Source organism: Parasteatoda tepidariorum, chromosome X1 (genome assembly GCF_043381705.1).
Source record: "Parasteatoda tepidariorum isolate YZ-2023 chromosome X1, CAS_Ptep_4.0, whole genome shotgun sequence".
Lineage (NCBI taxonomy): Eukaryota > Metazoa > Arthropoda > Arachnida > Araneae > Theridiidae > Parasteatoda > Parasteatoda tepidariorum.
The window spans coordinates 70,361,641-70,374,336 of NC_092214.1; the positions used below are offsets into that span (position 1 = coordinate 70,361,641).

General features: G+C 30.3%; 1 protein-coding gene across 4 annotated transcripts in view; it reads right to left on the reverse strand.

The window, feature by feature from the left end:
• The window catches only part of LOC107451011 (pre-mRNA cleavage complex 2 protein Pcf11), a 106,305-nt gene that overhangs the window by 29,580 nt on the left and 64,029 nt on the right, over positions 1-12,696 (reverse strand). For 2 of the 4 annotated variants that reach the window (XM_016066963.4, XM_071187556.1), the window contains 2 exons: positions 8,476-8,615; positions 3,336-3,911 (listed from right to left, as the gene is read on the reverse strand). In XM_016066963.4, coding sequence (XP_015922449.2) covers positions 3,336-3,911; positions 8,476-8,615 — 716 coding nt within the window. Of the gene's footprint in view, positions 1-3,335; positions 3,912-8,475; positions 8,634-12,696 lie in introns of all 4 variants that reach the window. The other 2 variants (XM_043041100.2, XM_043041101.2) reach the window with 1 other exon arrangement.

Consider the following 12,696-nt stretch of genomic DNA (forward strand, 5'->3'; position numbering starts at 1 on the left):
CCTAAATATTACATGGTATGGGGAAGAACGAATGTTTTGTTTCTCAAGGACGTGTATCCTTTTAGACCTATTCAAATTTTCCATTCTGACTCCCCCTCCACCTTAACGCTTGCCCCGTTTACCCTTTTCCACAGTATTTCTTCTTTCAATAAAAAGGTTCCAGGAAATGCCTATTTTACTAGCCACCTGCATGGGAGAGGGGGGAGGGGACTCAGTTGCGGTCTTTTGAAAACAAATCTCCCTCTTTTTCCTACATTCCAAGGGAGGAGCGTCACTAACGGTCACTCAATGGTCTTGGTAGATCTTTACTTCCCCTTTCTGGTGATTTATGGGTTCGATGCATAAATCAGAGGTTCAGTGCAAGCTAGAAAAAGAGAAAATGTGTCAAAAGACTTTTTTTTTAAGGAAAGGGGAAGATGGAGAGATGTTTGTCTATTTTGATTGTTAAAAAGTGTCTGGGAAATCGACCCTTCCGGGAAAGGGACGTCCGGATATGGGACGTAACACTGTATAGCAAAAGTGGCACTAGACCTAGTATATATTTCGGACATTTACCAAAGGTCTAGTCATACTAGGTCTGGTTAAAAACCATTTCCCGGAATACATTTGCCCGATATATCCTACACAGATGTTTTTTTAAGGTCAAGTGCCATTGCCCGGTATACATTTGCCTGGTATATCCTACACTGATGTTTTTTAAGGTCAAGTGCCATTGCCCAGTATACATTTGCCCGGTATACCCTACACTGATGTTTTTTTAAGGTTCAGTGCCACTGCCCGGTATACCCTACACTGATGCTTTTTTAAGGTCAAGTGCCACTAGCCAGTATGCATTTGCCCGGTATACCCTACACTGATGTTTTTTCAAAGTCAAGTGCCATTGCCCGGTATATATTTGCCCAGTACTCCCAACACTGATGTTTGTTCTAATCTATCGTCAGTAAGTATTAAAATATCGAATTATTATAATTATATCCATGAATAAATTAATATCAAATCAGCAGTAATAAATATTTCGGACATTCACTAAAGTGACTAATTTGATTGTCAATATTCACCGGTGAAAGTCAACAACCACCGATTTCGGTCATTCACAGTAACATGCACATCATTTACATAATAACCTCATCAGGACGATTATTTCATACTTTGCCTAAATAGCATCCGCATTTCAAAAAATAAAAATGTATTGGTATTGTTGGCGATTATCTCGTAAGGCCATAAAGAATCATGCATAGTACAGGTAAGGAAGATATGAACCTCGAAGGAAAAGTGGATGAATACCCCAAGGAACCTATTCTGGCTAAAAATGCCTTTTTTTTCAAATAATTTGGATTTCTGACCCTCCAAAACACGGTGGGTAGCCACAATTATAAAAATATGACACCAGTAGTTTACTCAGCAAAGTGGTCGGAATTTAGAGAACCTTAATATCATTTATTTATTTTGTATTATTTACGATACCCTTAATATAATTTTATTTCTGTTTAGTTCATTATATCCCCATAAGGGTCAATCTAGGATTTTGTGCCATAGTCCCATTTTTGGAATTTTGTGAAAAACATGACAGAATTTTTTTTTAAAATTCTTCCTATTCTGTTACTGGAAAATTACATTTACATAGACTTAATTAAACTAAAACTCAGTGGCACAGCGATCCTTGGGAGAACAAGGTCTGCTGTGCACATCCCAATTTGCACACAAATTATGCACACAATTATGAAATTTGTTTATACTGTGGGGACTAGAATGCAGGCGATGTCAACCTTTATCTATCAAAAGGTACCCCAAGATAGAATCTAGTTATTATGTTAATTGGAATTGTATTATTATAGTTATAGTTAAACTACATTACTCCCCCACCAGGAATTTTATCTGGAATAGAATTCGATGAATGGATATCATCAGTTGATTCATTGCCGAATTGTGAAAGACCGGGAGAGCTACATCAAGTTCACCAGAGTTTGAGCGATGGTTGTGAGAGCTGCATTAAGTTTGCGATTATGTAAGTGGTCGCTCCTGTGTTGCTATTAGCAGTAGACCGTGTACAAGTTCCAGTAGTTGGACCGAGACTGAGTAGCATTAGTGTGAGGAGGACAATGTTGCAGTCACAAATAGCAGGTCAACTGTTCAATGTGTACCATCCCTCCACGTAGGCATGTTCGAATTGAAGTGAGCGTTACTGTCAAGATAGGTGTATTCAGATCATGTCCAAAGGACACCAATGTGGGCAGAATGTTCTGTATGTATTTATCATCAGCAGAATATCAACAGTCACTTATCAAAAAGAAATTCAAGATAAAATTGAGTTAATACGTCTTATATACAAGCGAATCGGAATTTTATTAGTGTAGTGATAGTTACACTACAATACAAAGATATTTTCTGGCAAGATATAATTTTTCATGATTATTGATTATTTATTATTATTTGTGTGGAGTGTTTTAAAGACAATGTCAACCTTCATTCCATCAAACGGTACCTCAAGATAGAATCAAGTTAACTTTGTCTTACATACTAGTGAATTGGTATTTAATAATTTTAGTGGTAGTTACACCATAAGTTCAAAGGTGTACAAATTTTTAAATCATTTTAAAGTATGTAACTTCAAATGACTAAACCTGAAAATTTTACAGAAATAGACCAAATAGTTTGAGTAAAAAAAATTAAAGATTTTTTTTCGTTTTTTAAATATTAATTTTTAAACACTATTTATCTAATTACATTCGAATATTGGATTCTGTCATTTAAACTTAAGATAGTTTGAAAAAGATACAAAACTTTGTACACCATTCAATTAAAAATATTTTTGACCAATCAAAAACTAGACAGGAAAAATAATAAATAAGGGTAAAAAAAAAATTAATTTTGCACGAAATTTTCTTTGGATATAAAACTTTTACAATTGTGTGCAACAATGTTTTAATTCACTTTAGTTTTAAAAGATATGACAGAAATATGTAAAAAATTAAATTCAGATTATGGGGACTAAACTTTCGACCACTTTCCTAACTAAAAAATTGGGATCAAACTTCCATTTGTGATTTGTTACCTCTAAGGTCAGAAATACAAATCTACTACAAAATAAAGTATGTTTATTCAGAAAAAGCATGCATTGTGCGGGATTCCATTCTGGTATAAAAAGTTTTCTTGGCTTTCAAAAAAACTGCAATTGGTGTGAATGTTACATATTTTTCCTTAATTTATCTTTTTTAACATCAAGCAATATCAATACCTTAATATGAAATAAGTATTTGAGCAGCTCTATTTTAAAATTATTCTTTTAAAACATACAATCAATTGAAAAGATTAAACTTCTTTACTTCTGTAATTACCTGATAGTTATGGCTTTCTTGATTTTCATCTAATCTTTCATAAGCAGCAAGTGGTTGACATGCTAGGTATTTCAGTCCTGGCTCTTCATTAATTGCATGATTTTTCTTATCATTAAATTTATTATTCATATTAGCTTGCCTCCAGTCGACATCACTGAGGCTCTCAGAGTCACTGTTTAGCAAAGAATGCAATTCCGGAGGCTTTTGTCTCATATCAACATCTTTGAAGTCTTTACTTTCACAAATAGAATCTTCATGCTCATCAACACATTCTTTCTTTTCAGGATGCTTAATATCACATTTCTCTCCAACAGTGCTAGGATGGAACTTATTTACAATGTCAAAACAGGGCTCTGTTCCAATAACAACCTGAGGAACCGGACCACTAGCAAATATTTTACATAACCGACCATCTCCTAGATCAGCCATCAAGGGTGGACCACCAAACTTAATTTCATATGGTTGGTTATCGATGTAAACTTCTCTTGTGGGAATACCCAAGCATATTGTATGTTTTTTACCATTTATTTCAAATTCAGCAGATTTTCCATCAAAATTTAGTAGTATTGGATTAGGCTAAAAATAGAACCAAAAAAATTCTCGTTCAATATAACTAGTGCATTTGAAAAAACAGATTATATTACTAAAATAAAATTTCATTGAAACCCTTTTTTGATTTATTCTTATAAATTAGTCATACAAAGAGTATTTATATTAGAACTATTGTATAAAAAGTATTGTAATTTAATATACTGTTTAATGTATCATATTAAAATCTTTGGAATTCATTCTACAGGGTGGCCACTCAAAACAGATTTCAAATTTCCCTGATTTTTCCAGGTTTTCCAGGTAAAAATCTTAAAATTTCCAGGTTTGTGTTTTTTTCCTTTTTTCTTATAAAGTGTAGGATGTGTACAAGAAAAGTGTCTGTATTATAAAATATCTTATTCAAAATGTCATTTTTTTAAACATATCTTGAAAAAAAAAATTTTTTTTTACAAGATATTTTTTTATTATTTTTTAATGTTCTGGTACAACATTAATTTTTAAAAAATTAAGACGTGGAGAAAATAATATGTTTAGCTTGCAGAATATATTGTTTTTATTGAATAATTTTAATTGTTTTTATTGAATTTAATGTGTTACTTTAAGTAGTATTTGCTCAAAGTGTACCTACAAAATGACAAAATCAGAATAACCAATAAAACCTTGTATAAGTATTGTTTAATATATTTTCATTAAGGAAAAGAAAACCGTTTCAGGTGATTATATATCAATAATTTTTAATAATTACAGTGGCTCCCAAAAGTGCTCACTCACTTATAACTTATATTGAAATAGGAAATAAAAATTCAATAATTAAAATGAATATTTCACAATGGGTATTTGATAATAAGATGTATAATCTATTCTTAGCAAAACTGCACGGAATATTTTAAAAACAAAGCAAAAGTTAATTTTTTAATCAAATAGTAACAAAAATGTTACCCCACGAAAGTCATCGTACATTTAAATGTTTTGGATCTCAGAATTAAAATTATCGTCAATTGCTTTTTTTATTTAATTATTTTTCATTTAATTTTTTATTTCTTTATTAGCAATTTAGTATCAAACCTATAATAGCAAAATTATATTTTAATTTTTGCTTGCTAACTCCGTAATATTTTATTTTATCATTTAAAAATGACTTGTGGTCGTAATAAAATAGACCAAATTTGATTATTTGTCTTCATAAGAGGTAAATCAGTAATGAATATGTTAAATTAGTTTACTGTATTCAATTGAACTGTGCAATATGTGATAAAATGCTTAAAAGAAGGACTTCATATCAGAGATTAAAATTATAAATTTTGTGGAAAAATTCATAAATTTGCAATTGAGTGTTGTAAAAGTTTCTGTAAAAATTTTAAAAAAATATTCTGCACGAATTTCACCTGAAAAAAAAAAAACTAGTTACACGTATTTTCAACCTTTAAAAGCTATTGTAGATGCTAAAGGAAACTCCACTAAATGTTAATTTAACGAAAAATTAGATTTACTAATAGACTGAGTTTTTTCTTTAAAAGTGTATGATGACTTTTGTGGGATAAAGTTTTTGTCACTTTTTGATGATTGATTCCTTAAAAATAAACTTTTCCTTTGTTTTTAAAATATTTCATATTGTCATTTAAAATATTTCAGTTTTGTTAAGATTAGAACACATTTTTTATCATTAAATATACATTCTGAAACATTCATTTTAATTAATGGAAAGTCTTATTTCATTGAAAGTCATAAGTGTATCAACACTTTTGTGAATCACTGTAATTACATTTCAATATAAAGCTGTACTGTATACTGCATTATACTGTATTTCATCTTACCAGTGCTTTTTATAAAATTCACTGATCATATTTTCCTTAAACCAATATCTCAAGTCAAATTTTTAAATAATGGTATTTTGAAATAGCATTTTTATTTTAAGAGATTCAGTATAAAAAAATAAATGTCAGAAATGTAAAATTGTCTAATTTTTAGTTCTATACTCTATAGAAGAAACAAAATAGATAAAATTCCTTAAAATTCATACTTTTTTGATTTTTTTTCTTATTTGAAATTAAAACATTTAAAGAATTCCAATCTAAACACACAGTTTTTTAGTTTAGCATAGTTAATTGTTTTTGTTTGAACAACTGGAATCTTGTACAGTGCAGAACTAAAACACTAAGTTTCGTTTTCCTTCTCCTGACTAAACACATATGAATAAAAAAAATTATATTTTATGTATATACATCATTTAATATGTTTCCTATATATTCCTTAGTCATTGTCAGCTTTTTTAGGTAAAAAGAGGAATAGTTTTGAAATATCATCTCTGGAATGCAAGCAACATTTACGAACTTTCGATATTGTGATAACTATACAATTCGAATTTTGAATCAAAAAACTAATATTTACCAACAAAACCGTAAAATTTGATATTAATATATAGTTAGTTTCAAAAAAAAACTTTTTTCAAAATAAAAATATACTATAAAAGGTTAAAATGAAATAGAAAAAATTAGCATTAATGCAAGAATTGTAACAATTTGTCGACAAACATTGCTGTTAGTGATGGGGGGAAATGCGTGATTGGTTGGTTTGCTGAGAAAAAATAATTTACAGATTTCTTTGAATGGGAGTTCAAAAGCTTTCAGAAAAAGAGTGCAATATAAAATCTATTATTTTAACCAACTAATTTTTAGAGAATTTAATAAAGTTAAAAATACAAAAACATTTTGACTCATTTTGTCAAAATAGAAAAAAATTACCACTCTCAATTGCGAACAAACTTGAATCATTGTGCGAACACGGACAGAATTTAAAAACCGAATTCTAACCCTGTCTTCCACATCCACCATAATCTTTGCCTTTCCTAAATTGCACAGTCCCATAGTCTGCATAGAGAGCAAAGGTTTCTACATTTGCATGGGAGAATTTTATGTTTTATTCCAGTTTAACAGGATGATAATGGAGCAAATTTTGATGAAAGCCAAGTAAGTTGATGATATTTTAACTGTTTGGAGATACATTTCCGTCTAAAAAATGTGGGTATAATCGATGAAACAATTTAAATTAAGAAAATTAGCAAATAATTTAAATTAGTGAAATTAAAAAAGTATTAAAAGAAAAAATTTCCAGCTTTTCTTTAAAATTTCCAGGTTTTTATCCATATTTCCCTGATTTTTCCAGGTTTTATCCAGTATAAAAAAAATTCCCTGATAATTCCAGGTTTTCAAGGTTTCCTAGGTGGGTGGCCACCCTGTTCTAGTTTAAGGAGGTACCAGTGTATATGGATACACCTAGCTAACTGCAAAGTACCAAATTATGCACCAAAAAATAATGTTGGAAAATAGTTGTTTATTCAAGAATTCAGCAAAGCCATACTACTTTTGATAATTTACTGTTGTTGATGTTTAATTTATTCTAATGGATTAGACGCGCAAACAGAATTTACATCAGAGCTATTCCATCAAATGTATTGTAAGTTAATATTAAATTTTGTGTATAAGATGAAATTTTTGGAATTTATTTTAAAACTAAACTATAGAGATGGCAGTGTGTATAGATACACCCAACTGACTGCAAAGTACCAAATTTAAACCAAAAAATATTTGTTAGAATAAGCTGCTTATTTAAAATGGAGCAAAACCATTTAACTATTAAGTTTTCAGCAAAGGGAGTTTGAAATTTGCTGTACAACAATGTCACTTCTACTCACCTTTCAGATAAAAACAAAATAAAACAAAAAATAACATCTAATACAGATATTGCAGATCATATAAAAGATAACAAGTAAATTCAAAAATGTGCCAACTTCCGATAGGATTATGAGTGATGCCATGCTCTTTAAAAAAATAAATCAATTGATTTTTATTCAATTTTATAAAGAGTGAATGGAAATATTGATATTTTCATTAAATGTAATGAATGGCTAACTTTTTATTTCAATGCAAGTGCATAATGAATTATAATTCAATGTCATGACAACTGAATATCAAAATCTACTTGTAACCTTTTTTTTCTATTAGATATCGTAGCATTAGATATCATGAGGTTGGTTGGAATTGGCTTAATTTTTTGTAGAGTACTTTCTCAATAAAGCACCTATAATGGATCTCTCCTGTACAACAAAGCGCCAATTGAATACTTACTTCTGATTATAATTTGGCAGTTATATGACTGGGGGCTTCTGCCTCCCAGAGCCTCTAAGTTCGACCATTGAAATTTTATTCAGTATTTGAAAAGAAATTTTTACTTGTGATACTTAAAAGGGTTATGCCTTAAAATTTTCAAGTAGTACATAGAGCTTTTTCAGTTTGAATGTATGGCTACGCTTGAGAACTTAATACTGTTACATGATTACATAATAAAAGTAACTTTTTATAAATGAGAAAATTTATTTGTAAGTTCATCATGCTTCAATATCCTAAATTCAATACAAGACAATCTTCTGATATCACACTATACACCCTACCCTGCATTACAATGTATATCAGCTGAATTTCATCAAAATTATTTAAAATTAGGAATGACAACTGAAATCAATTAAATTTTGCAACAAATGATTTTAGACAGAACAAATTATAAAATAAACATTTTTACACAGTATAAAACATACCAAGCCTTCAATGTGTATACTTTTCTGTTCTCCTTTGAAAGTTAATTCATGTGGTGCACCATTATCAAAGATAATAAAGGCTCTGTTTCCAATGAAGTGTATTGTTCTCTTTTGACCATCTAATATGAACTCTCTTGTACCTTTAAGTACATAAGAATCTGAACAAAATGTTACATAAAAAGCATCAATTTTTCAAGACCATACATAAAATAATGAAAATATCACTCAAGAAACACATAAAATAATGAAAATATCACTTTAAAAAAAAATTACTATAACATTATTAACTATAACATAAAAAACACTATAACATAAAAAATGTATAAGTTCTGTACAATTTTTTTACATGAATTCTCTAAAGAAAAAATACTATCACAAATTAGAAATTTATAATTCAAATTACTATGCTGATACTTATTGGATTAAATATCTACATTAACTTATTGGATTAGGTAAGGAGAGACTTTAAAAGAGATTTGTGATCAAATAAAAAATAACGATGAAAATCTTTATATATATATTGTCAGATGATATAAAGTTGCATCAATTTTTCTACACATTATCATGTCTTAAAATTTTTATAAATTCTCATCTTGCTTCTATATCCTTAATTCAATACAAGACAATCTTCTGATGTCACACTATATATCCAGCGTTACAATGCATATCAGCAGAAATTCATCAAAATTAAACAAACATGTAACTGAAACATGTTTAACTCATGAGGCAATCAAGATAATATTTATGAAGTAATATCTTGATTCTAACTCTATCAAGTAAATATCATAGCTAGACTAAAAAGAGACTTTCTGCAAAATTTTAAAAAATATTTTAAGCTAATTATTTATTTCCATTTTTTATTTGAAATTTTCCACTGTCTTTAATTGCTTAAAGCTTCAAAACAAAAACAAAACATTTTTAGTCTCAATATTTCTCACCCTCTATAGCTCTATGTAGTTAAATCACAACTATAAACAATCAAACTAAAATTAACCTATATCGTATTCTGGGCCCATTTGAACACTACATAAAAATAGGGTGCCAAAATTGGACATTTGGGCAGCACTTTCAAGGCAAAACATGACGAAACTGCTGAGCATAACACAGCCTACTGCAAGGAAAGAAACACCCCGCCATATTCATCCTACTTACCTAATTTGCCTAACAATAATGCCAATTACTTTAATATTAACTAATAGAAAATTAAAAAGGAAAATCATGCCAATTAATTGTTTATGACAGACATTGTGACAGCTCAGCCCCCAGATGAATAACTGCACAACTACCAAAAGAAAAGTAAATAAAAACCTCCAAAGTAAACAAAGTCCTGAATTTTAACAAGTAACATCAGTCAATAGATGTTTTAAATTTAATGATCAACAGAAAATTACATGAAACCCCCACATCAATTAAAATTGTAACAAAAAATTTTTTAACCCACCCCCCTTTGGAAAGCAGAAATTTACTTTGATGACTCCCTCCTATTCCCTGGGAATGCAAGCACAGACGCAAAAAAATGTGAAAGTTACCTACAACTCAACAAAATCGTAGATGTAAAACAACTAAATACACAAAACTTGCAATTCAAAAAAAAGATAAAGCAGCAAAATTCCTCTGAGGCCTCAAATGTAAACCTCAAATTAAAACAAAAAAAAACTCTAAAAAGGTTTTGACTAAGCACAGATGAAGATACAGAAGAATTTAAAAAAACAAGAATTCAAACTTATCAAAAAATATTAAATTGCACAACCTCAAATAATCTCTACAAAAATCTAAGTAACCCAAAATGGAAAAAATCATACCTAAACTCAACTGGCAAAACCTAAAGGTATACCCAGAAGAAAACCATGCACTTTCCTAACTTGGACTAATTGTGAAATCCTGAAACGCCAAGCTCAGGGCCTTCTACACTACCTACTTAACAACTTAACCCCAGCCAATCTAGCCTAAGCCTTTGTATGCTTGAAATCATCACAATTAAATCTAAGCAGCCACCACTCAAGCACCTGTATAGTTTGCATGTCAGAAGCAAATTTTAAGGTAGAACCTCTTCTGAACTGTGACAAACCAATAGTTAAACTTAAAAATCAAGCCTAAGCTTAACCTGTTAACTTATTTTAAACTTGGTTAAACTAAATACCTATCCCCAAAAAGCTCTAAGCTTAACCCAAAAAAGCAACCACCCCTAACATTCTCTCCTTTTTTCCTACAATGCACTAAAATTTCAAGTTTTAAGAATCACAGTTGAAACTCCAGTCAATGAACTGACAAAATCATTGATAAAAGTCCATAACAAACTTTCCCTTTTGTCTACTATCGCCAAGCACATCCCTACTAATACCCCATTTGGATCCCATCAAAAATCTAAAACGATTGAAGAAAATACCCAACAAACAAAACACATAAACAGAGCTGACAAATAAGCTTGGAAATCCAAAAAACACAAGGCCAACTCAAACTTAGGCTCTGAACCTAAAAAGAACTACTGAAAATAACTTATCCCCTACAAAAATGCAAGAAAAAAAATTATCTCCCCTAAACTAACCTAACGTTTTAAAAGAACTGAATCTCTACAGTTAAATTTGCCAAAAGTAATAATATTAAAAATACACTCCCCCCGAAATCAAGTTGCCTGCACTCCGTCCACATAGAGACAGTGAAATTTAAATTCACATAAAAACCTTCATCCTATTAAAATTACAAATCCCAATATTGTTGTCCATATTAGAAATGCTAATTCAGTTACAAATATTGTACTTAACATTAAACCTATTATTAAAAATGCATATCTCACAACATCAATAAGAAAGTAAACAATCTTGAAAACCAGAAACATATTCACTTACAATATTTAAAATCCTAACTTCGTAATTCTCAGTTCAAAAATAAAATCTTTTTACAGGCCATGTAAAATTTCATTTAAACTTTAAAATTCCACCTTAAGCTTTTCATTCAAAATTTTCAAATCTTCAGCAAACTTACCTGGCTCACCAAATTGTTCTTCTTTCATACTACACATAAATGAAGAAAACAGGAGCTTAAAAAAAATAAAACTTCGAGAATGTGGAGTTTTGTACCCCAGAGTTGTTAAACCTTGAGAAACAGTCCTGATTTCTAATTCCGGTTATCATGCCGATAACATCATGGCAATGCGCTGAATTATATCTGCAAATGGAACTCTAGCGGGAATTTGAGGATTACTTCAAACTTCTATCCATTGAACAATTGCATTTCTTCAAAAACTATGCAATGTTCTTCCCATCTGTGACTATAGTAACAACGACTTTGACTTAACTGTTCTGCTACTTTTACAATGATCTAGTTATTGTGCTTTCTCAACAGCAAACTAATTTTAGCTCTAGTGCTTCCTCTACAGAAAACTCTGCTACTACAGTTATTGCAGCAAACATGAATAGGCAATATCCATATGCAAGGGCGCCGCCAGGGGGGTGCAAGGAGGTGCATTTGCACCCCCCTGGCTTTTTTTTAAAACCAATTAAGGAGATACCGAAAAACAATTTTGTTATAAAATTTTTTTATTAAAAATATTTGTATTCAAAATCAAATAATTAACTAATCATTGATACATAAACAATTAAAGAATTGTTTAATCAAACAAGAATTATAATCGTCTTGTTTGCTGTCCAAATCTGTTTATAACGTTTTCAATAAATTCTGAGTCATCTTTGATTCTTTTCTTATGCACACTGAGCATGCACAAACCATAGAGTTGAAATACAACTCTATGGCACAAACTACTTAATCTCTCGTGAGACATTGTAGACTTATTCCATATTTTGATGCTTCGCATTGTACTAAAAGTGCGTTCAATAGTGCACGTAGTAGCTGGAAGAGTTAGGCCAATTTTGATTGCCGCCTCTACAGCCGGATAAAACGTTGTGACTTCAATAACTAAATCGATGTATTCGAGGGATTCGTAAGAGTTTTCTCTATTCCTCCACATTTCGTACCACGTTGTAGCGTCAGTGATGAAATTCGATGAGAGCAGATCTTTATACATAGTATATATATCTTATAAAACTTCAGGATATGACACTTCGTCCAGTTTGTTCATCGCATTCGGGTAAAGCTGTAAGAGTGAAAATGCTTTTCTTTGTGTAGAAGAAAAACGGTCTTTAAAGAAGATATAATGAAGTCCAAATAAGGAATAAAGATTGATCTCCTAAAAAATTCTTCTGCGTTTTCAGAAGGCACATTCGA